At 42.6% G+C, this 26981-nt stretch overlaps 1 protein-coding gene across 1 annotated transcript in view; it reads left to right on the forward strand.

Moving 5' to 3' along the window:
* The window catches only part of Gadl1 (glutamate decarboxylase like 1), a 152047-nt gene that overhangs the window by 66285 nt on the left and 58781 nt on the right, over positions 1-26981 (forward strand). The window contains exons 11-12 of the mRNA XM_052729878.1: positions 6578-6777; positions 21761-21812. Coding sequence (XP_052585838.1) covers positions 6578-6777; positions 21761-21812 — 252 coding nt within the window. The remainder of the gene's footprint in view (positions 1-6577; positions 6778-21760; positions 21813-26981) is intronic.

Raw genomic sequence — 26981 nt, forward strand, 5'->3', positions numbered from 1 at the left:
CTACCCTCTTCAGTTCCTTCAGTGTTCCTCAACTCCCTTTCAAATTTAGGACCTCTTTTTCAATTATTATCACACACGCACACACAGATACAACCTTCTGAGGGTCCACTTAGTGTTGCTTGTATCTGTATGTGTTTAGGATTGACTGCTTGAAACTAGATAACCTGTTAGGGGGTTCATCCCCAGAGAAGGCTGAATTTGCCTCTGTCTGAGGTAAGACATTTAAAGGGCCATGTGTTAAAGGCAGGTATAGATAGTAGTCAGGTTCAGCTACCTTTGTTGGCGAAGATCATGGGCGACTCCATCTACTGGGCTTAGATTCCCGGTAAGACCTTTGTTATATTCTGTCAGCTCCCTCTGCTGTTTTGTGCTATGTTGACTCGACCGTGGGCAAATATGTCACTCCACAGGAGAGGTGAGTGTGGACTGTAGTGTTCATTGGATAACAGTGAAAGGTGGAGTTCCCACAGCCTTCTCTGTGGCTTTCTTCATGAACAAGAGAGCCCGAGAGAGAGTGAATGGTCACTCCTGGGAGGAGTCAAGTGCAGAGGCATGCACCAGACTGAAGTGGGACAGGACTTGGCTCAGAGAGTGAGGGGTGTTCCCGGTGGGCATCAGATCACACAGCTGATGTGTTCCCTCTGAAGAGCCCTGTGTGACATCTCTAAGTGATGGACCTTGCTACCGAACTCTGTACCCCTTGTTCTTCTTCCTGGACAGTACCTGTTGTGTGGTTTGTGTCTCTGTCTCCTGTTCCCACCAGAAACTTCTTAATGACAGTGACTTTCTGATTCACCATGTCATCACCAGAGTCTGGCATGGCTTTCTGTGTATAATATTAGTTACTTTTATTCTTTACAATTTTATACATGTATACAATGGAACATGATCATGTCTATGCCACTCAAATTTTCCCTTCCAACTCCTCCAAAATCCTCCATCATGGCCCCTCCCAACTTCATCTCTTTTTAATTTTTTATTTGTCTCTCTGTGTGTGTATGTGTGCGTATAGCACATGTATGCAGGTGCCCACAGAGGCCAGAAGAGGGCATTGGATTTCCTCAAGGTGAAATTATGTACAGCTGTGAACTACATAACATGCGTGCTGGCAATTGAACCCGGGTCCTCTGAAAGAGTAGGAAGTGCTCTTAACCACTGAGCCATCTCTCCACTATGCCCCACTTTTTCTGGTAACCCACTAAGTCCAACTAGTGCTGCTCTGATGTGTATGAGGATGAGACTATCTACTGGGGAATATGGAGAAACTTACCAATGGCTACAAAGGAAGAAGAATTATTATTTTCCCCACCCCAGTACTTTTTAGTGGCCAGCAACTTAGCATGTGACAGCTTGGAGAACTCCTCCATCCATGCCAGAATTTTGACTGGATTGATCTTGTGGAGGTAACTACAGCTGGAGTTCATGGTGTGATGCCCATGTCAAGTCCAGAGATTTCACACTCTTCTCCACATCTGGCTTTTACTGGATAATGTTCTAGGTTAAAGCCAAGCCCTTATTTTACTGCAGGCTTAATCTTGTTTTATATATTAGATGATCAAATATTGGCTTAAGCACCTAGTACCACCCTGGGGGTTGTATGCCCAGGATCTTAGCATCATAGTATAAATTCTATAAAAAGATAGACAATTTTGGAGTGAATTAATTACTATAAAGATGATTAATATGCCCATTTGCTAAATAAAGAAAAAATTTTGCATGTCAATAAGGATGGCCTGGGACAGAATATGGGAAAAGCAATAGGAAAGAATTGTTGGTAGCTTTTGTTTGGTAAGCTGAAAATGATGATTGCTGAAGAAGTAGGAAGGTGTGTGTGCGCAATGCAGAATGTTGACTCAAAGTAGTCTGTATGGTCGCTGACTGCTGGAATAGAGACAGCTAAGTTGGATGTGTCCCCTGGAAGTCAAAAGCGGCTTGTGTGATCTGCACAAGAAGATGCAATCTGCTGGCTGAGCTGTGCTTTGGATGACATCCTAAAATCTCACCAGATCCAAGCACTCTTTCCACATTTATGTAAGCATCCATCGCTTAAGCAGCAGAAGGTAATAAACTAAGAGGTCAAGCCCCCAAACTAAGCAGTCTTGATTTGAACTCCAACTTCACCATCTCAGAGACAGACACATGGTCTAGGGTATTTAAATTTAAATGTCATCATCATACAGTGTCTGGATAGAGTCTGACTTCGGTAAGTGTCATCTCTGGTCATGGTTATCAAATGTGCTAGTTAGGCGTTGTGACACAGAGTGAAAATGAAAGCTGAACTCCATTCTCCTGCTTATCTTTGCTGGGTAATATATTCTGAGCCCTTGGCAGACAAAAGGGCTGGACCCTTCCACCCAGTGTTTACCAGGCATCCTTGCAGATTGGCTTTTGGCTAGATTTGGTCAGCAGAAGGTTCAGATGAGAAGCTGGAGGTGAGAGGCCACGTCCTTCTCTCTGTGTGGTATCAAAGAGAACAAAAGCCGGGCAACAGCATGTTAAAAACAAAGCGCACTAACTGGGGAGATGGCTCCCTGGGTAAAAGCACTTGCTGTACGAACATAAGGACATGAGTTCAGATCCTTACCAACCCAGGAGAGTACAGACATCAGGACTGCCTTAGTTTAGCAGTCCCCAGCATAGCTCTAGGTTCAGCGAGAGATCCGGTATCAAGAGAACAAGGTGGAGAGTGATAGGGAAGGACGCTCAGCCTTGTCATGTAGGCTCTATATACATGTGAATAGATGCACACTGTCTTAGTTAAGGTTTTTGTTGCTGTGATGAAACACTGTGATCAAAAGCAACTTGTGGATGACAGTGTTTATTTTGCTCACACTTCCAATAACAGTTTATCATCAAAAGCAGGAGCTGATTTGATGCAGAGGCCATGGAGAGGTGCTGCTTACTGGCTTGCTCCTCATGGCTTGCTCAGCTTGCTTTTTTATAGAACCCTGGACCACCTGCACAGGGGAGGCCCCGCCAACAATGGACTGGGCCCTCTCACATCAATCAGTAGTTAAGAAATTGCCTTACATTATTATTAGGCATTTTCTCAATTAAGGCTACCTTCCCTCAGGTGACTCCAGCTTATAACAAGTTTTCATAAAAACTAGACCCCACACACATAAATAAATAATAAAATAAAGTAGAAACAGAATGCTTTCAGGAACCAGTTCCATAGGGAGAGAAGATCTCATCAGAGAAACGGGATTAACTCAAACACAGAATGACTCAGTGAGGGATTTGTGGTCACACAGCACAGGGAAGGGGCAGGAAAGAAAGCATTAGTAACCAAAGACAAACAAGTTAAATTGACTTAACAGGATTCTTGGGGAAAGCTAGAGCCAAGAGAAAGGGGTGAAGAATGTGTCTGATAATGTCGGTGGTCAGAAATGAGGGGCAGGACCTCCTGTCTAGGCTGACTCAGGCCGGGTTCTTATGGCAGTAGACAATACAGCCCCACCGGATGGAGGCTGCCGGGGGCTCTGGGGCCTGGAAAAGCTGCCTGTGTGGTTGAGGTGAGGAGCTCTGTCAGCACTGCCAAGAGCAAACAGGTCTCTCCTGCAGCCTATTCTCTGCCAACAGCTTCTCCTCAGGATCACAGGTCTCCCTCAGCCATCCCAGTCCTGAGGCTGGCTGCTGACCTTCTTGTTAGGAATGGAACCAACACAGATGACAACAGGAGAGTAAGGGACACAGTCCTGAGGATCAGTACCATTCCATCCTGATCCAGTTGGGCTTGAAGATATAGATGTCATAATCAAATCTATACAAACTCCTGTTTGGTTGGGCTTTGTTTTGCTTGCTACAGTGTAGGTTCTAATGCCTTGTCTGGTAATCCCTAAGGACCATTTGAGTTAATATCCCATTATATAGCACCTGACATTCTCTCTGGATTCTTGCAGCTGGATTCATATTACCAGTATATACCACCTTGCTAGGACCAAGGGTATAAATGTGAACATTCAAACATAGCTCTTCTGACCATTAGCACAATAGGAAGTAAGGGGATTTTTTTAAATATTGAATTTATATATATATATATATATATATATATATATATATATATATATATATATATGTCATTTCCCTAGATTTGTGAGTCAAGTCTCCTCTCCTAGTTGATGTGTGTCTTGAAACTAATAGAGATCACATTCACTTATTAGTGAAATAAATTATTTCATTTATTTTTGATAACTAAATCTCAAGCCTTCAGTGTTGTTTTTTTTTAATGAAACCTTCCCAGGCCAGAGGATTTCTCTGAGCAGTGACATTAACTGTGCCCCTGCTGAAGAACCATCACATTTTGTGCTCTGTTTCCTCGTCTTCTTTTGGTGCATTTACCTGTGACCCTGTGGTTTGTCTTAGTCACTCATAAGAGCCCCCAAAGTTTGCATGAGACATGGCTAATAGTCATCATTTTTTTGCTTTGTTTTGTGTGCATGTGTATGTGTATATTGTGTATAGAAATGTGTTCTTATGTGCAGGAATTTGTGCATGTGTGCACATACATGGGAGACAGAGACATAGCCAGAGATACAGAGATAGAGGGAGACGACAGAGAGATGAGAGAGGGACAGAGACAGAGAGATAGAGACAGACAGAGACAGAAAGATGGAGCACACATGCTGTGGAAGCCATGGGTTAATCTTGAGTACCATGCCTTAGGCACTGTTCACCTTATTTGTTTCCAAAGGATCTTTCATTTTCACTTGGAACTCAGTGATTAGGCTAGATTGGCTGGCCGGTTGCCCAAGAATTTATTGTCTTTACCTCCCTGGTCCTAATATTACATACACATGCCTGTTTGCTTTTAAAGGTTTATTTCTTTACTTACTTTGCTTATGTGTGTAATGTGCATGCCTGTGAGGGTTTATGTGTAACATGTACATGAAAGAACCAATGGACGGGCTGGAGAGAGGGCTCAGCAGTTAAGAGCACTGGCTGCTTTTCTAGAGGTCCTGAGTTCAGTTCGCAGCAACCACATGGTGGCTCACAACCATCTGTAATGAGATCTGGTTCCCTTTTTTGGTGTGCAGGCAGAACACTGTATACATAAAAAAAAATAAACGAATCTTTAAAAAAAAAAAAAAGAACCAATGGAGGCCAGAAGAAAGCACTGGGTCCCCTGGCACTGGGGTTATGCGCCACCATGTGGGTGCTGGGAACTAAACACAGGTCCTCTGCAAGGTCACTAAACACTGAGAATCCCAGCCTCAGCCCCAACTTTGCTGCTTTTGATGTGGGGTCTAGAAATTGAACTCAGATCCTCGTGACAATGTGACAAGCATTTTATTTTAACTGAGCATTTCCCCAGCAGCCGAAGCTCACTGGTTTTGAGATTCTTTTCCAATCTTTCATGGCTGATAAAAGTGACCTCACAGTTACTATGGGAGGAGAAATATGAAAACATGCGCGGTGGCCTTTTGATGTCACACCACCAGACTGCAGATGCTGTGGGAACTATAACTGTATTCTCTGACTACTGCAGTGAGGAGACTCTGTGGCCATCACTGTGACGAGACGAGAGATTGCTGGGAAAACCCAAGAAGCCTTAAGTTAGGAACTTTTGCTACCTTGATGTTCAGGCTAAAGTAACCTATTCTGTGCAGTGACCACCAAGAATGACCATCCGCGCCAGGCTGAAGGCTGCCCAGTGTGCCATCAATTGTTGTTTTATAGAGATTTGAGATTTCCTCTTCACATTTCTTATATAATGTTTTACATTGTATAAAGCCATGTTTTTGTAATAAAACATGTTTAGACCCATATTAATATTCACAGCAGACAATACTGCTATTAAAATTGGAAACTCATCTTTTTCCTTTTTTCCATTTCTTTGAGAGTTTTGTATGATGTGTTTTGATCTTATTTACTCTCCTCTCCCAACTCCTTCTTTTTGTTTTTAAACTCATCAGTCCAGTTTGGGCTGCCCATATACTTGGGTGAGTGGCTGTCACTGAAACATGATCAAACTGCCAGGAAGGACACCCTTAAAGAAAACTGATTCTTCACTATTAGTTGTCAATAGCTTCTCAACTAGAAGTAGGGCCACATGCCCACCTTCCCCTGTCTGTGCTGGGATTTGTCTGGCTCAAGCTTGCGCAGGGCTAGTATGTGCTGCTATAAGCCCTGTGAATTCACAAGCACATCCACTGGGTCTGAAAAGCAGTTTCCTTGTGGTCATCCAGGGCTTCATACAAAAATTCTGACTCTACTTCCAAAATGGTCTATGAGCCTTGGGAGGAGGGTGTGACATAGACACATTATTTGCTGTGTAACCATTTAAGTCTGTGTTAATCATCATCTACTGAAGAAAGAAGCTTCTCTGGTGAGCATTAAGAGATGCACTGATCTCTAGGTATAGCAGTAAAGGAGCCCATCTCCATGCCATGTGGGTAGGTAGGTGAGTTCCTGGTGGGACAAACTCATCTTCATTTGGAAGGTGTTACCATCAAGTGGTGTGTGCCTCTGGCACCAGTAGCAGAATGTCAAGCAGGGTTTATTTCTGTGTGTAGTTGACATGGAGCTTATTCTAAAGTTAAGGGGCTCAGACTCTCCTTTACTTTCTTTTTCAAAGGATCTTCTTAAGAAGTGTTACTCTGCCAAAGCGACCTACCTATTCCAGCAGGATAAATTCTATGACGTCAGCTACGACACAGGAGACAAATCCATCCAGTGTAGCAGGAGACCTGATGCATTCAAGTTCTGGATGACCTGGAAGGCCCTGGGCACATTAGGATTGGAGGAAAGGGTTAATCGTGCCTTTGCTCTATCTAGGTATGTGCGTGCGTGCATGCATGCATGCATGTGTGCGTGTGCGTGTGCGTGTGCGTGTGTGTGTGTGTGTGTGTGTGTGTGTGTGTGTGTGTGTGTGTGTTGGAAAGACCAAACGAAAATAACGTTGCTAGATTCTATACATACTCTTTACTTCTGAGTTTCTTTTTGCACACAGTAAGCATTTCTTTAGTACCTACTATGTCTTAGAAGTGTGTGCAGAGAAGTCCACTACCCTCCCTTCAAGCCACTGAGGGACACATTCAGGTGAGAGAGGAGGATACATGAAACATAATAAAAATTCTTGAAAAGTCTGAATGGTGGCATATACCTGTAACCATAGCATTCGGGAGACTGAGTCAGCAGATTTCTGGGAGTTCAAGACCAGCCATGCCTGTATAGAAATATTCTGTCTCAAAAATGAATAAATAAATTTCAAAATTGGCCTTCCCGAATCTGGATTTTTTTTTCTCAAAGAAATAAAAACTTCTTCACCCTATGTTTTATCAGCCATGGGAACCTGATGATGCTGAGTGTTTGGAGAACCACGGTTCCCACCTCCTCCTGCTATGCTTTAAAATCTAGCCTATTGCTAAGCACAGAAGGACAAACCAATTCAATTTTGATACTTCATTTTTATTCAAAACATGGTTTCACTATGTAGCTCTGGCTGTTCTGGAACTCAATAAGTAGACCAGGCTGGCCTTGAACTTAGAGATCTACCTGCCTTGGCCTCCTGAGTGCTGGCATTAAGGGCTTGTACCACCATGTCAGGTGGGACAAACCAATTCAAAACTAGTGGTACTATTTACCCTGTGTAGCTTGGAAAAGTGTGTGGACTCCCTGCACCTCAGTTCTAATCCAGCAAAGCAAAAATAATGGAAATTATTTCAAGTAATTTTTTAAAGATTTTATTTATTTTCATTTTATGTGTATGAGTGTTTGCCTACATTATGCATACACACCATGTGTTCTCAGTGCCCACAGAGTCTATCTCAATGGGGCAGTAAGTACCCTAACAGGATAGGTAAAGAGTGGCCTTGGCACTTGGAGAAGACAGGAGTCAGTAATTCAGGCTATTGTTCTTTAAGAAGGATTTTAGGGGGCTGGAGAGGTGCCTCAGTGGTTAAGAGCACTGACTGTTCTTCTGAAGGACCCACGTCTATTACCAGAACCCTCATGGCAGCTCACAAGGTCAGCACCTCCAATTCTAGGGATCTGACACCTTCTTCTGGCCTTTGAAGGAACCAGACACTGATGTGATAAACAGACATACATGCAGGCAAAACACCATGCACATTAAGTAATCAAAGAACAAAATGAATTAGTTTAGTGCCTATAAATATTATAGTGGATTACTATGGATATGTTCAATGCAAAACACAATTCTTAGCACAAAAAGAATAAGAAGCAGTTGATTTTGAGCCAAACAGTAGTGGCCATCACTCTGGAACACAGATTAAGCTTGCCCCCGAAGACTTACTCGTCATAGAAGTAGTCCATGAGACCTTTAGTTACAGAACAAGTGCAAACAGAAAACCATGAGTCAAGACATTTACCAAAAGCATGGGTGGGAATCGCAGGGAGGCAGATGATAGCAGGGCAGTGAAAACCTCCTAGGTTTCAGAGGCCATGTGGTGAGAGTTGAGCTTTGGGATTGGTGAAAATTAAAGTCTGCTAAAAATAGATTTTAAAGACTTTATCTAATAGCCAAAGTGGTGTTAGGTCAGAGGTGAACAATTGTCATGGCCAGCACAGCTGTGGTCAACATGGGGACCTGGAAAGGAGGGTAGTGGTAAACAGAGACACAGGACTCTGGATTCGTTTCAGGAATGAACAATTTTTATGTTGCTATTTATACGTAGCTTAACTAGCTACTAAAGGTAGTTCTGCAAGCAGAATTCGAGCAAATTATCTCTTGAACCCTTTGTCTGAATTCCTTCTTCCACACTTCCCTGCCCTTTGGTCTTGTTTGCTGGTGAGGACATTCCTCATCAGAGGTTAGCACAGGCCTACAGCTTCTGCAGTCATACAGCCACATCTCTGCAGGATTTGTGTCTCAGAAAGGAACTGCAGGCCATTTGGACCCCACAGGCAATAACGGTTATTAAGATTAGAGATAGCCCAAGGGGACTGGAGAAACAGCTCAGTGGGTAAGCAGTTCTTGTGCAAGCATGAAGACTCGGGGTTTGGGTACCCCCAAACCTAAGTAAAACCAAGTGTGGTGGTTAGTGAACATCTATAATCCCAGTGCTCCTCAGGAGAGACGGGGCAGATACAGGAGAGTTATCGACGTGCAGCCCTGGCACATATAGTAGAGAACAATAAAGATGCCCTGCCTCAAACGATGTGGAAGGCAAGGACTGACACCCACATGGTCCTCTGACCTTGACATGCGAGTGGCTGTACTCATACATGTACACACACACACACACACACACACACACATGCACATACATGTGTGCATGCACAGGCATGCACACATACAGGCACACACATAGAGAGGGAGAGACAGAGAGAATGAGAGAGAGACAGAGAGAGAGAGGGAGGGAGATTATTTTTAAAAAACTAGCCCAAGATTGTTTGGTTCTAGATCTGCAGCATTTGAATTCTCCACTGTCACTAAGTTCCATGGATCATTTAACCTCATAGAATCTTTGACTTAGGTCTGCCCCCAAACCCCAGAACTGAAATAGACAGTTTTAAATAACAGAAACTCCATGTTATGATAAATGAAGAAAAGTAACATACTGCACATCACTGACGACTCCTGATACAGCTTGACCGAAAGCTCCCAGAATGTCCCCAGGCCCGTTTCTCTGTGCCCTTCAGTTATGCTCTCTGCAAGTTGTGTTTATCCCACAGCAGCTACCAGGAAGCAGAGCTGTGCTTTACTAGGTTCAAGACCAAGTTCAATACAACAGTCCCAAAGACAGTTTAGTTATTCTTGAGTGAGGGAAATGCCTATTTGTTGCTGTTCCCAGGCCAACATGTAACATGGTATGGTCATATGTCCTTGACTCAAATAGAGTGTCAGCCATCTAGTTTTATAAGAAGTGGCCTAAAGAAGTGCTCAGTGGTTAAGAGTGCTTACTGCTTTTGCAAAGGACCCAACTTCTGTTCCCAGCACCTACACAGTAGCTCACAACCATCTGTAATTCTAATTCCAGGGGCTCTGATACCTTCTTCTGACCTCTGCGCATATATGGTGCACATACATACACTCAGGCACACATACACACACACACACACACACACACACACACACACACACACACAATTAAATAAATAAAAATGCTTTTAAAAAATCGATTGAGTCTTGGAGGAATGTACCTTAACTAGAGATGGGGTTAATGTGCCCCTGCTAGATGTACAGAGACAATCACCCAGCAATGAGAACAGGGGACTATTTACAATAAATATTCATACCTGCCCATTAAATTAAAATAAAAGTCAGGAAGCTGTGCCCCTGGTTCCTATTTTCTTGTACTATTTAAATGTGGCAGGATGCGGTGTTATTTTGCCAAAGCCTCCCAGTGACTCAATGACAGGTGTCTTGAAATAAGGCAAGATATAAATATTTGATGACGGTATTTATTCTGAAGTTAATATTCATCTCAGGGTGGATTGGAGTTTAGAGTCGAAGGATACTTTCTAATTCTTTCAGACGCAGTATCACAGGAGGATAAATGTTAACATTTCAATTCAATTCAACAAATCCTTATTGTTTGTAAACGTTTGTCAAGTTGAATTGAGTGGAATTAACATTTCAGTGAATAGCGCTGCAGGCTTTGTGACCTATATTTAAATATTTGAGAAAAACATCCCCCTGCTTTCATGCTGTTATTCAGAATGGGTTTTTGTACCTCTCATCTTTCCATGCTCCTGATGACAATATATTCCTAGGGTCGGCAAAAGTCACATTATCCTCCTGTGCCCAATGCCAAGAGAAGGAACAGAGTCCTTTTCCCACCTTCCTCCAAATGACTGCGAAGTGACAAGCTTGGAGACTCTTTCCCTAGGATTAAGAATCTTAGAATCCTAGTCTAATTTCTTTCTGAACTTGCTGATTGGCTTGTTGCCCTGCTTTGTTTTGTTTTCCTTTTTTTTTTTTTTAAGTCGACTATTATCTCAATTCTGGTGTGTGTTCTTTTGGTGTGAACCAAGAGGTTAAAGGCAGATAGACTGTCTGTCAGGAGAAACACCCCAATTAACACTATCTGCCTTTGTCCTAGGTTCACTATTGCTGTGAAGAGACACCATGACCAAGGCAGCATATAAAAGAAAGCATTAATTGGGGCTTGCTTACTGTTTCTGAGAGTTAGTTCATGATCGTCATGACTAGGAACACAGCGACAGACAGGCAGGCAGGCATGGTGCTCAAGCAGTAGCTGAAAGCACAAATTTGATCCAAAAGTTGGAGGCAGAGAGAGCACATGACGAGGCCTGGCATGGGCTTTTGAAACCTCTAAGCCCACCCCCAGGGATGTACCTTCTACAGCAAGGCCACACCTCCTAATCCTTCTGAAATAGTTCCACCAACTGGAAACCAGACATTCAATTACATGAGTCTATGCGGGCCATAGTTCTTACTCAAACCACCACAGCCTTTTAAAGTGGTGTAAATATCATTCCTGTGGGAACTGAACACTACATGAGTCGGGGTTGCAGAATCCCTTACACTCAGCAGTGAGTTCTCATCAGCCTCCCCAAACTGGTCCCAGAACTCACTGATGTCAAGAGTCAGATTATCTGCTTTAATCACATGACTAAAATTCTGATATTGTTTGTCTGTAAGCCCATGGGAATTCAATCCAGAGTTTACCTGACACCACGCATGATCAGAAAGCTTGGTGTCTCACTGTTTCTGCTCTACTCTGAGTAAAGTCAGCTATTTTACCACCAAGAGGAATTAACTTCCCCCAGTAGATTGCAGCAAGGTGGGCCTGACGAGGGGACCAAACTGAGGATGCATATACATGTGATATTTTATTAGTGATATTTTATTAGTGCTCTAACAAATAAAGCTTGCCTGGGGATCAGAGGACAAAGCCAGACACTATAGTAAACACAGAGGTCAGGCAGTGGTGGCACACACCTTTAATCCTAGCATTCAGGAGGCAGAGATTCATCTGCATCTCTGAGAGTTCAAGGCCACACTGGGAACAGAGCCAGGCATGGTGGCACACGCCTTTAATCCCAGCACTAGTTAGCCATAGAAGTCTGGAGGTCTATACAGACAGACAGGAAGTAATAGAGCTGAGCAGAAAGAGGAAGTGATGTATCTGGGCGGAGAGAGGAAATAAGATGGCAGGACACAGAAAGGTATATAAGGCGTGAGTATACTGGCAATAGCTCTCTTGGGCTAATGGTTTCCTAGTGGTAAGGACTTGCGGCTAGCTTGTTCTATTCTTCTGATCGTTCAGCTTTCACCCCAATATCTGGCTCCAGGTTTTTATTAATAAGACCATTTAGCAATTTGTGTTACACATACATCATTAACATTCTGGTGTAGCTAAGATATTATTCCTCAGGCTGTCGATCAGGTGTCTTAGATACTGAAGACCTGTACAGTATTTTACTTGCCCAGCCCAGCCAGAATCACCCTCCCACATTCCTGAATCTAAACAGGGCCTCATTCTGAAATTGGTATGTTTGCCTTAAGATGGAAGGACAAGATTTGGATAGACCAGTGTCCAGATAATTACCTCTCCTTCCCTGGCAAAGCAAGGATGATATATTTTAAAACAAGATTTTTATTTATCCTTTGATAATTTCATACATATGTACAATGCAGTATTTGTTTCTATTCATCTCATACTCCCTCCCTCCAACTCCTCTTGCATCTCTGCCATATCCCCCTCCCCACTACATAACCTCCTGTTTTGTTTCATTTTCTTTTTCTAATAACCCACTGAGTCTAATTAGTGCTGCCCATATAGGCACAGGTATAGAACTATTCACTGGAGTGTGGTCTACCAACCAGGGGCCGCACCCCTAAGGAAAACTGACTCACCCTCCCCTAGCAGCCCTCCCCTCTCAGGAGCTCCTCAGTTAGGAGTGGTCATGAAGCCTTCCCTCATCCATGCTGGAATGGTGGCTGGCTTGATTTGTGCAGGCAACCACAGCTGCTGCGAGTTCATGGGGGCAAGGGTCATGTAGTGCTTAGAACACACTGTTTCATCCCAGTCCTCTCCAACACTTGAAGAGCAGATATGTTTAAAAGGTGAACCACTCTGGTCACGTGGGCTGTCAGAAATCTAGAAAGAAGGGAAGGGGACCACTGCTAGGGATTCTTCTCCTCTCCATGTGACCCTCCCATTTCAACTGGGAACACGACATTTCTCTCCAGAAATAGCAGTGATTCCAAATTCCTTCTCTTTGGGTTGTTGAGGAATCAGTGGCCTTATGAGCCCAAAGCCAGGTGTGAGCATTACTGAAACCCTGAGTGGGGGTGGGTGGGGGTGGGGCTTAACATCACCTCTTCTAGGGCTGGGAGATGGCTAAGTAGGAAAAGGGTTGTCTACAAAAGCATGAGGACCCACTACCCACATCAAATGTCAACATAAGGCTGGAGAACTGGATCAATATTAAGAGTGCTTGCTGATCCTGCAGAGGACCAGAAGTCTGTTCCTAACACTCTTGTGAGGCAGTTCACAACTGCCTGTAACTCCAGCTCCGGGGGATCCGGTGCCCTCTTATGGCCTTCAGGCACATGCACACAAACAAACACATGCACATATCACAAATGCACACATAGACGTGCACATATCACCACCCCCCCCCACACACACAAGCACATAATATTTTTTTAAAGAACAGAAAAAGAAGCCAGGTGCACTGTTTATACTGTAATCAGGGCTAAGGACTCTGGGACAGGAGGGTCCTATAATTGCTGCTGGCCGGGTAGTCTAGGTGAATCAATGACTCCAGGTTCAGTAAGAGATCCTGTCTCAAAAAATAAGGTGGAGAGCAACTGAAGAAAACACACAATGTTAACCTATTACCTCCACGTGCACACAATGCACCCACACACGTGCACACACATGCATACACATGCATACACACATGCGCACACACATACACTCATGTGGAGGGAGGGGGAGGGAGGGAGTGTGAGGAGTGGATGACTTTGTATTTCTGATGCCTGTCTAGAGAAGCCAGCCCTCTTTTATACCCAGGGCTACCTGTTGCTTGGAGCTCCTCCCAGGCCTTTGATGTGGCATTCTGGTTAAATGGATGTTCACTGGGGGACAATTTTTAAGGCATGCTAGAAGAAGCATTTATGTGAGTCTCAACAACAACAACAAGCATCAGAGGCTTCCATTCTGCTGCTTTATGGGGTCTCCAGCGTGCTGTTCATTAATCCCCTTGACACACAATCTGTAGTCTCTCAGGCACAATCCATTTCATAGACTTGTGTGGATGCTGGGGGAATTAACCATTTCCTGTCTGCAGAAAGCCAGCGGTACTACCTAGTGCTTTGGGGCTCTTACCAGAAGGAAGGGCAGAACTGGAGGGGCCAACATTTTCATATTTATTTTTTCTAAACTGATCATTTAAGGGGCTGGAGCGTTGGCTCAGTGGCTGAGAACACTTGCTCTTTCAGAGGACCTGAGTTCTAATCCTATCACTCATTTTAGATGGCTCATTCTAGAACTGGTGCTCTGACATCCTTTTCTTGCCTCTGTAGGAACCCACATATATGTGACACACACACACACACACACACACACACACACACACACACACACACACACGAGTGTGGATGTGCACACAAACAGATACACATACAAATAAAAAATCTTGATAATTTGGAAGAAAACACAGTGGCAATACAATCAAGCATGAGGCTGCTATGCCCCCACAGAAGCCTGTGTATACATTCTGTTAGAGCCAGAGCATACAGAGAACAGATGGAGAAATCCCCAGAGCTCGGGGAACCTCCATGTATCCATCAGAAGAAATTCTGAGGAGACACCCAGAGATAAACTCAGCCTGGAGTGTTTCAGGGAAACTCTTAAGTGGCTGGTGAATTGAGAACAAGGCTGGAATTGTTGTTTCCAGGAAAAAAAAAATGGCTTGCCAGAAGGACAAATGAAATCCTATCATGTAAAATTTATTCCTTCTTACATTATATGTCTGAGTGTTTTGCCTACATGTACATATGTGCATTGTTTCTATGCCTGATATCTACAGGGGCCAGAGGAAGGTGTTGGGTCCCTTGGAACTGGAGTTATGGATGGTTATGAACCCTCAGAGGCCAGAAGAGGTTGGTAGATTCCCTAGAGCTTCAGTTACAGGTAGCTGTGAGGTACTGTGTGGGTACTGGGAACTGAACATGGGTCCTCTGAAGAGCAGTGAGTGTTCTAAACTACTGAGCCATCTCTACAGCCCCCAAAGCCAAACATTTCAATGTAACAGCTTGGAGAGTGGAAGGTCTGTAGCATTAGGAAGGCATGCCTGCATACAATGAGCAGTATTTTGAATATGATGCTGGTTATCGTCCACTGCAGCATCCAGGCAGAGTACCACAGCAAGCTTTGCCCCATGATGTTGATGTAGAAATCTTTTCTCCTCTGTCTTCTATGCTAAACTTACTGCGAGGCACAAGAAGGAAGTTAGTGAAATTGGGGTTCCTTCTGAAGTAGGGTTGCTTGTATGGTCCCGGTAGAAAGGCATCTGCCCCAAACTGAATGTGTATCTCTTATCTGGCTTCTTCCATATAATAATAGGCTTTCTAAAAAATAAAAACATGTTTTAATTTTTAGGTTGATTTCATATATTTAAGAATTATAAATAACAAATCACCTTCATAGATGCAGACAGACATGACCCAGAACTTACTGGGATTCCCTTCTGACACCCCATTTCATGTATGAAGAAGATCCAGGTTCCTCATAGAAGTGCTTCTAAACCAGTGTCTCTGAGACATGCTCCGTGAGATAGTTGGCATCTAGGAGCTATGATTGATTGATTTGTCAGAAGAAAATGTCATCAACACAGTCTAACTTGCTTGGGCAATATGTACTTCTCTACTCTTCCCCTGGAGAGTCATATGCCTATGAGGATGTGGAAGGCTCTAGAATGTCTGTAACTAAAGACCTTCCTTACTCAGCTTCCACCAGCCAGGGACACCGATGACAGGAGCTTGATGTCATTGAGGGAGCAATGTTCTGGCTGAGAACATTATTTTGCTAACAATTAGTGCAGAGCTGGGTCTGTGACTCAGCCAATAAGATACAGGAAGACTTCCATAAGGCCTTGGGGGAAGGTAGTCTTGCTACACAGAGAGGGGTCGGCGCATGAAGAGAATGTCTGCTCTAGTCCTGGTTGTCCCTTTTGGGGGACATAGATGTGTAAGCATGGGATGCATGGTGCCACAGTGGCTGCCCTGTGAGCACAGGAGGACTCTTTTCTTACATGTTGAGTACAGCCAGTGAACGTTAGCCAGTGCCTGGTTTTCAGTTAACATTATGCAGCCATCCCGCCACCTCAATAACTGAAGTAACAGAGTAAGTTAATGCTGGTAAAGGCCTTCTCATTATGGACCAATGCATCAGCATGTTACCCCCAGCAGTGCTCGAAGCAGTCCGACAATGGAAGCCTTTCTTATGGAAACCTCGTTAGCCAGGTATACCAGGATACATATGAGAGTACTGCTGTTAGACTTCTGTTGGCTCAATGGTACCTTCGTCCCCAGGCTCTGCTAAACCATGACACTTTACAGGCTCTGACAGGGACTCGGGGTGATCACAGTCCAGCATTCTGAGTGTAGCAGGTTGCCTATGCATTTATGTTTGGGAGATTGAGATAAGGAATGATTCTCAAATCTTCTGTGGTATAGGTAGCAGTTGTAGCTGTTCTCTGGTGTGCTTACAGCTTTCTTTCAAGTTCCCTTTCAGAAGTTAGGCATTAAACTACTCTCATGAAACTTTGCCCAAAGACATAAAATGAACAGAATAACTCCCAAACCTACTGTGTCCTTTCTCCCACATTCAAGTATACAATCTTGAACAGCATACAATACCTCCCTTAGTATTTTACTCCATGCTCATATCTTCATGCAGACCATGTAGATAGAGTTTGCTTTTATCTTACTTTTAAAAGATTTGTTTATTCATTTATAAGTATATATATGTAGTGTGTGAGCACATGCGCTGGGGGAGTGCACATTCCTGAGTGCTCAGGTATATCAGGTATATATGACCCTCCTCTACCACCTTCCACTCAAAACTTTGAGCCAAAGTTTTCCCTGAACACTGAGCTCTCAGTTTCTCAGCTAACAGGCCACAGGAGTCCTCCTGACTCAGGCGTTGTTGGAGATGGGGTGGCAGGCATGTGCAGGATGATACCTGCCTTTTTACATGGGTGCTGTGATCTGAATTCTGGTCTTCATGATTACTCAGCCAATGCTCTTAACTGCTGAGCCATCTCTCCAGCCCTTAGTTAGGCTTGCTTTCTTATAAAACAGTGATGAGAATGGAATCAAGCCATCTGTGTTTCTCAGCGCTTTGCTTCTTACGCTTCACATGTATGTTATTTACAGCACAGGGGCTGACTGACAAAGTTAGAGCCCCCTTGTTGGAACAGGTACATCATACAACTCTGGGTCACTCAGAGCACTCTAATCCTTTAGCCTCTGATTTCTTTACTATAACTTTGTAATAATTGTGTAGAAAAGACACACAGAGAGCTGTAGTTATAGCATGTGCACATACACATCTGTACATATATATTTCCAAATGTAATATGTATCTCTGTGTATGTGTCCACAGGATTAACTTTTTCCTAGCTGACTCACAAATGTGGTTCCTTCAGTCAGAAAGTGTGACCATCTGGCACCTTCCACCATTCTGCCATGTGCTCACTACTCCTGATGCCACTGTTCTTGTGTCCAACACCATGTGGGAAACCCAGTTCAGTGTCGATGTTTTCATTAGCATTTCTTTGATGGCCACTGATCTCAAGCACTTTTTCTGGTACTTAGTGATGACTGGAATTGCTTTTTGCTGTGTGCTAAAGGTTCCAAGACTTTATGGCTACTTTACACCATGTCCTGAAAACAATATTCAGGGATAGGAATATGCATGTAGAATGTCAATCCTACTGTGACTCTCTCTGTGTGTACATGCAACACAATTGTCCAAAATAAGAGATTTATATGACTAGTTAATAATGGAATTTTGTAAGATGTACATTTAAAAATAATATCTATGTGCAAGGATCAATATTTTATCTTCAGTAAAAATCTATGTAAATAAAATTGAGAGGAACTCAAAGACCAAACTTTATAAACTAATACTTAGTATCCACATTCTAGAATGCTCTATAGCAAGTAATGTAATGATAAAAATCAAACACACAAACAAACAAGACCCCACCTCTTCACATGGATTCTAGGCTTTTCTGACTTGATGTGACAATTCCATACTAGAAAAAAAATTGTATTAGTTTGTTTCTGAAGTGATCAAATGAGACTTGAGTGTAAAATTCTTGTGGGGGAGAGGTTCCCAAGAGTAAATATATATAATTTAATATTGTTCTCAGGTTGCCGTGGCTACATGGTGAGTTCATAAGTTGTGAAGTCAGTTCTTGCTGATGAGTGTGTTACTTCCTTCTCTCTTTCTATCTTTCTCCCCCCACCCTCATTTCTTGTTTAGAGTAGAGAACAATAATTCTCTGGCAAACACTATTCTTTCCAAAGTTTTGTATATTTTCTTAAATGCATTTGAACCCTAAATTTGAAATGCTGGGTCAAACATAGTGAAATTTTTAAGTATATGACCAAATCAGTTGTTTCCAGGATCAAATATTTTAAGATTTTATATTTATAATTTTTATTCTTTCAGAGAGTTTCATTCATGAGTATGGTATTTGTATTATTTCTACCCTGTAGCTAGAGTTTTCCTGCCTGGCCCACAGTCAGGACAAATCTCTATCACCTGCCAGTCCCACAGTCGCTCAGACCCGACCAAGTAAACACAGAGACTTATATTGGTTACAAACTGTATGGCCGTGGCAGGCTTCTTGCTAACTGTTCTTACAGCTTAAATTAATCCATCTCCATTAATCTATACCTTGCCACATGGCTTGTGGCTTACCGGCATCTTCACATGCTGTTTGTCATCGTGGCGGCTGGCAGTGTCTCTCTGACTCAGCCTTCCACTTCCCAGCTTTATTCTCCTCCTTGTCCCGCCTACACTTCCTGCCTAGCCAATGGCCAATCAGTGTTTTAATTATTGACTAATCAGCAACACATTTGACATACAGAACATCCCACAGCACTTCCCCCATTTTTTTTTTTTTTGAAAACGGAAGGTTTTAACCTTAACAAAGTAAAATTACATATAATTTGGGAATTTGGGCGTAGCTTCTCTTACTACTTCCTGCTGGAGGGGGGCGCTGTATCTTATGGGGATACAAAGAAAATTTTAGGATTATGGAATAGTCCATGAGGGTGTGTTGTCTGAGCCAGTTGCCTTCAAATCGTTCTGGATGTTGGATCATCTGGGCCATGGTGTCATCGGAGACCTTTCAGGGGGTCTTGGCTGGTCAAACCTGATGTATCTTAATCTGGAACAAATCCATAGCCTTTGGCTTTCTGTGGGAACAAAAGCAGAGTCTCCTTTCCAAAGTAACATATCCTTATATCCAAATTTTGAAGTCAAGGTACCTTTAAAATATACATATTGGCATAACTCAACAGCTTTTACAATCAAATGTTTTTCTGCAGTTAAAAGTCCCAAAGACAACACAATGCAGATTCTCTGTGTAATATCCATTTTTACGTGGCTTATTTTTTATACTACCTTTACTGTCTCTTTAAAGACTTTATTTATTTTATTTTTTTTAAAAACTATGTTTCTATAACTCTATATATCATCTTTTTTGTCTCTTTCAAGCCTACGTATCTTTTACACACATTGTAAACTATTACATCTGAATCTGTCTTATTGTGAATCTATTGCCTTAAACTGCAGCAGCTGTGACTGCTGGCTCCGCCCACCTCAGCTTCCCAACATGGCTACGTTTACCACCAGCTCTGGGAGCTATCGTGGGTCTATGCTTTTATCCAAGCAGCGTGTAGTCCAGAAACCTCTTTTTTTGTTTTATACTAGCAAAGTATAAATCCACCATGCAGCTTAATGTGCTAATTGCGAGGCCTCATTCCTGTCATACTGCAGGTCAAGCACGCATGCTAGGAACCCACAAGTAGCTCAAACCAGCAGCTGCCGCTCATTTGAGAGAGACAATTAGGAAGCTGTTTTTAGCTCCATTTTAGAATCTTTTTTCTCAGTTTTTAGGTGGAAACTCTTGCCACCACTTTGGACGCCATTTGTAGCTAGAGTTTTCCTGCCTGGCCCACAGTCAGGACAAATCTCTATCACCTGCCAGTCCCACAGTCGCTCAGACCCGACCAAGTAAACACAGAGACTTATATTGGTTACAAACTGTATGGCCGTGGCAGGCTTCTTGCTAACTGTTCTTACAGCTTAAATTAATCCATCTCCATTAATCTATACCTTGCCACATGGCTTGTGGCTTACCGGCATCTTCACATGCTGTTTGTCATCGTGGCGGCTGGCAGTGTCTCTCTGACTCAGCCTTCCACTTCCCAGCTTTATTCTCCTCCTTGTCCCGCCTACACTTCCTGCCTAGCCAATGGCCAATCAGTGTTTTAATTATTGACTAATCAGCAACACATTTGACATACAGAACATCCCACAGCACTACCCCCAACTCCTCCTATGTCCTCCCTCTCAAACATGACCTCCCTTTCTTCAGTTAATATCACACAGACACACACACACACACACACACACACACTCACGTCCTACCAAATCCATTTAGTGTTGCTTATATATACATGTGTTTAGGGCTGACCACTTGGACTTAGATAACATATCAGGGGATTCTCCCTGTAGAAAACATCTTTTCCCTCTCTGAGTAGACATTTTTGCCTATAGCTCTTTACTTAGGAGTGGACCTTATGGAATGTCCCTGTTTAAATGTAGATAAAAACCAAGCCACAGGAGAAGAGTCGGGCATTAGTATTCTCTTTGATCAGTATCATTGTACTACTGCTCTGATCATATCCCAAGTCTTTGCTTATCGATGTTCTCTATATTCAATGGGTCATCACAGACACCGTAGCTCTATTCACACCTCCTTGCTTGTGACTCAATGCTGATCACTGCACTTCTTGCCCTCTGTTCTAGCCATAGAAATGATCAGTTTAGAGTCTTTGACCTTAAATTTAAAGTCCAAGTAAATGTGACACACCAGAACTACTCCCTGTGATCTAGCAAAGTTGTTCAGATATCTATGTTGAATCCCATCCAGGAGATGGCTATAACGAAGGCTGGTGATGACTCAGTGGCTAAGAGCACTTGCAGACAACCCAGGTTCAGTTCCCAACACCCACATGGCTGCTCACAACCATTCATAACTTCAGTTCTACGAGGTCTGATACCCTCTTCAGGACTCCACAGGAACTGCATGGTACACATACATGCATGTGGGCAAAGCACTCATACACGTAAAATAAAATAAATACATCCAATAATTTTTTTAAAAGAAATGGGATATGATGTGGCTCACTCTGTTTGACTTTCATGCCAGAGTTAAAGCTCATGTTAGAATGTGAGATTGACCACATCTCTGTAGCTGGAGCCTGCCATGGCCATACAATTTGTAAGCAATATAAGAGTCGGTGTGTTTATTTTATAAGTGGGCTCCGGGACTGGCGGGAGCTGGAGAGAAACTCTCCAGCTACACATCTCCTTAACAAGATGTGTCCTCCCAGGGAGACCCTGAGTGTGGTTCTATAGATGTCCTCAGAGAGATCTGTCTGAGCCTTCTGGGCCCAAGCCCTAGTTCTGTAGCAGAAACCATGCTTTGGATTATGGAAGTCAATTCACGGTATTTGGGGATTGCTGAGTATCAATATCGCTATTTTAAAATAACATTGTTTTAATTTTAGGTACCTGGTAGATGAGATAAAGAAAAGAGAAGGATTCAAGTTACTGATGGAAGTAAGTGCTTGTGGGATTGTGCTCCTGGCCCTGTCAGTCAGCAGTGATGAAGGCAGTCATTGTCTAATTTGTTGTATTGTGTTGGTTTTGTGTTGCAGGCTAAGAAACAAGTCATTAGCTTAATTCATACAGTCCATTATGTTAATTTACCGTATTAGTGAACATTTTTTTCCTTGGTTGGATTCACAGAGAATGCACTTGCCTTTAAGTGTTGAAAATTAAAATGCTCAATAATAATTAGCAGGGATAATACTGAATAAATTATGACCTCTTTCTTGATACAGAAATGGCGCAGTGATTGTGTTGCAAATACTGTGCTTGTGTATGCAAGACCAACTGAGGGAGTATAAAGCATGCACACATGCTCTCTTTTGATGAAATAATGAGCACGCATGAGCTTCAGAGCAATGGGAAATGGGATGTTTCATTGTAGATGTTGGATCTCTTGCTGTGTATAAGAAGTCAGGTAATTCTGAAGATGAATGTTTTTGCTAAAATATCAAGTAAGGAAATATAAAAACAACTCTGTGTGTGTGTGTGTGTGTGTGTATGTGTGTGTGTGTGTGTGAGAGAGAGAGAGAGAGAGAGAGAGAGAGAGAGAGAGAGAGAGAGAAAGAAAGAAAGAAAGAAAGAAAGAAAGAAAGAAAGAAAGAAAGAAAGAAAGAAAGAAAGAAAAAAGAGGATTCATACATATGAGTGTGTACACATGCAAGTAGAAGGCCAGAGCAAGACATTAGGGGTCCTCCTCTATATCGTGCCACCTTATTGCAATAGGGTCTCTCACTGGACCAGTAGCTTGTCTTTTCAACCAGAATGACTGTTCTTAGTTCTCATGGAATCTGCCTGTTTCTGTCACCCAATGCTGAGGATACAGGATTGTTCAGCCATGCCTGACTTTTTACCTGAGTGATGGAATCCTAAGTCATATCTTCATATTTCCTGAGCAAGTACTTTTACCCATTGACACATCTCCCCAGCCCAAGAACCATGTTTTATTTGGACTGTATTTTTTTAAACTATGTATATGTTTGTGATTTCATTCTTATTCAACTCATGACCATCTACCTAGGGGTTGGACTGCTCACAGTGAAATGGACCCTCCCATATCAATCACCAATAAAACAGTGCCCCACAGACATGCCAACAGGCATGTGGGAAGGTTTGTGAACATAAGTGCAGTTAGTTGCCTCTGGAGGCCAGAAGATGGTATCCCCATGGAGCTGGAGTTACAGGCTGTCAAGTGGACAATAAAATACTGAGCACCTCATTTGCCTAACATACTGATCTCTAGTTCCACCCATTCTTCTCTGCAAATATCATTTCATTCATTTCAGGTGAACGGATACATCCTATCTTCCTTAGCTGTTCTCATGTTGGTGGATCTCTTGGCTGATTCTATATCTTATGAATATCTACACATACACAGAGGAGAACCAGTGGTCACATTGTTGGTTTAAGTTAGAGTCACATTTTATATTTTTCCCGACTTTGAGTTTCCCCTTTATTTTCCCAAATTTGGGTTACTTTATTTCCACAGTACTCAGGAAAAACACTATGCACTTTGGAACTGCATGGTGGGTTTTTGTTTGTCTGTTTTTGTAAGGTTGAGAGTAAAAGTGCTGAGGGAAAAAGATGACATGTTCAAATGCCACAGATAACGTCTTCCTAAAGGTCCTGGAAAGGGAGGGGGGCACTTAGCACCATCTTTGGAGAATTAAATTCATATTGTTGTAAGGTGAGCTTTAATTGTTAGGTAGGCTTTGGCTCTGGGTGTTTTTTTAATATTTACTATTTTTTATTTTTTAATTATGTCTGTGTGTGTGTGTGTGTGTGTGTGTGTGTGTGTGTGTGTGTGTGTGTGTGTGTGACCGTCTATGTGTGGGTATGTGCACATGAGTGTAGTATCTGCAGAGGCTAGGAAAGGGTGTTAGACCCCATGGAGCTGGTGTTATAGGTGTTTGTGAGCTGCCCGAAAAAGATTCTGGAACTCTGACACTCCACAAGAGCAGTACATGCTCTTAACAGCTGAGCCATCTCTTTAAACCCATGACTATTATTTTCTCTGTGGAAGCTAGCTGACTCCTATAGGATAGGAGGCTTCCTGTATGACCCTTCCAGAATTTCTGCTACAGGGTTTCAGGTTTTCTTCCTTACTGGATCTGAGCATTGAAACTGAGTCCACAGGCACAGCACATGCCTTACCACAGGGTTGCAGCCAAGCCCTACTATAAGGACTTTTGTATTTGATTTTCATTTGTCTCCCTTGACTTTTATTTCAAGAAATCAAGTAGAATTAGGCCTTGAATTTCACATGTAATTCTAAATGGAGAGGAAGTAAATTTTAAAATGGAGAGGAAGAGAGAGATGGAGAGGTGGAGAAGAGGAGAGGGAGAAAGAGACAGAGACAGAGAACGAGAGAGACACTAAGTACATTAGAAATTGTAAATGAGCATAGGAAAATAGAGCATCCAGCATTTGAATGGTTTTTCCTGAAAAGAGCTAAAGTAATGTCTATCTTCTTGAAGATGATTGAAAGTTATCATTTCAAATGAATTCTGCATTATTCATAGTCCCCTGAAAACCACAACTCTGTCTTTTTTTCTGTGTTGGATCTAAGATCTGATAGTTATTTTCCTGGAGGTATACTCCTTCTTAGACTCCTGTTCACATTTTCATTTCAATCTCATGGGGGAGTCTGTATTATTCACCTTTTTATTTTTGTCTTCTTGAATTCTACATTAGGAAGTCTTATTGGGATTCATAGACTTTTAGAGGCATGAAGGACATCTTGTCAACCTCCTGTGCATGGCAGGAAGTCTCATCCTAGAGCCTGTATGACAGGCATCAAACTGTGCTTGAACAGCTTCCTACTATGGAGAGCTCACTGGTTCTTCCTCTTTCAGATAGCTCTGAATGCTCATGTTCTAGCTATGGATGCTTACCACTCCCTTGTGTACCCAGCGCCTTGTGAATTACCTCAGATCACTTATCTCACACAGCTTGATGTGATCATGGTGACCTCTTTACTTGCTGAAGTCTAACACATCTCATTTAGACTTCTTGGACTTCTACTATATTTTACACAGTTTCCCACTCCATCCTGATGTTCTCAACTGCCATGGTTTCTTTGACCTTCTCCTATGACTTTCTCTTCTCAGCCTTGGTGTGAGGTCCTCTTTGTCCAATACCATTTGAATATTCTCTTCTACTCTTTTGTCCTTCATCCTTTATTCCATCAGCAGAGTCTCATGAAAGATTCTGTCCTCTTTGTTTGGCATCCATTATCATTGTATTTGGCTCCACTCTTGACTTTTGTATATGCTTATCTTGTAGTTTCCCCTAGAGTCCACAGAAACTTCACCTCCAACTCACCTTTCCGGAAGCTGGTGTGTAACCACTTTTCTTACCAAATGCTCACATTTTCTTTGAGTTATTAGAAGCATGATCTGCCCAGGCAAAATTCTCAATGGCACATTTCACCACACCCCTTTTCTTCTGCTTATCTACTTGGTCTTCTCCTCTCTGTCTTGGTTCAGAGCCAATCATTTCTCAGGTGGGCAGTGTCTTCCCCTTTCACCTAGCCCATCTCCAGATACCACAGCTTGAATGCTTTTCCAAAATGTAAGTTATAGCTAGACTGCCACTCTATTGTGACTCCACACTGCCTCCAGAATCAAGCTGAGCACCCCCAAGCATGGCATATGGAGAAGCCCATTGCAAAGCAAATCTTGTCTCTCTTTCTAGCTTAATTTCTTGCCATTAAACTCTGCCCTCTGCTCACTCTTACTATTTTTCAGTCCTCTGAAGACTCTGGTGTTCACTGATGCACTATCCATTTCTTACAATATGAGAAATCTCTTTTGATAACACTAATTCATTGCAGATTAGCCATTCCACCTCACTTCCTTAGGAGTCTCTGAGTTTCTGGGTACAGACATATGACAGAAGTCACCTTCTCATTCTAATTTCTCCTCCAGTTTCTACAACATAGAAATCCTGCTTCCAATGCTGAGCAATTTGGTTGGCCTTCTTTAGATACTCTGTACATCTTAGGATTTCCTTTCAAATATGGTATTCAGAAATGTTCATAGTGATTTGTCTCAGCTAGTGCTGATTTTAATGAGGCTGTACATCCACTTGAAAAGGACATCTCCTTCTACTGGGATGGCCCTAAGGAATAGTCATTAACCTTACATAGTGCCTGCTGTGTGGCAGATATGCTACCAACCACTGGAAATAAATTCTCTTTCTGCTCATCCAGCTGAGCCCGTGGTGCAGACAGTGTTACCCCCACATTACAGTGCAGGAAGCAGAGGCCCGGAACATGTGGTGTTTGTCTAAGACAAGACCTGGTTAGGGACTGGGGAAATGGCTGTCAGTAACATGCTTACTGTGCAAGCCAAAGGACCCGAGTCTGATTTCCAGTACCCATGTAAAATGTTTGATGTGTGGTGCATGCTGGTAATGTCAGCACTAGGGAGGTATAGGCAGATGGATCTCTGGAGCTTATTGACCAGACAGCCTGGCCTACTTGGCAAATTCCAAACCAGCGAGAGACCCTGTCTCAAATAAGAAGTGGAAGGTACCTATGAAATGATGCTTGAAGTTGACCTCTGGTCTAGACACACACACACACACACACACACACACACACACACACACACACACACACACACACATGAGAATGTGACCTGGTGAGTTTGGAATTTCAATCTTGTGACTCTGAAACCTGGGCTTTATCCCTGGTGCCATCTTTAAAACAGTTTTCAGTACTACAATCTTGTTTTTAAAGCAGGAATATGAAGTCTTTTGAAATCTGCTTGTCAGATTCTCCTTCATTCTATATTTGCATAATTGATTATTTTAATCTGGGTGCTAGAGTCTGCATTTATACTTAACAAAATACATCATGTTATTGTTATTCTGATTGAAAGATAGTGTAGAAGGACAGATATAACTTTGTTTTACAGAAATTGAATTTAGTAACTATTGGTGACCATTAACTCATCAATAACCCTTCCTAGTATTGATAACAAAACCCATATTTGTTTTTCTCTTTGAAAACTAGACTATAATGGAAGTGGCCCTTAAGAGATTTTGATAATGTCCTTGTTGCTACCATTTGTTATGATTTATTATGTGGGCCCCCTCCCCTCCGCGGGTGTCCCG

This window comes from Peromyscus californicus, unplaced genomic scaffold, assembly GCF_007827085.1.
Source record: "Peromyscus californicus insignis strain IS unplaced genomic scaffold, ASM782708v3 Scaffold_11__1_contigs__length_118956290, whole genome shotgun sequence".
NCBI lineage: Eukaryota > Metazoa > Chordata > Mammalia > Rodentia > Cricetidae > Peromyscus > Peromyscus californicus.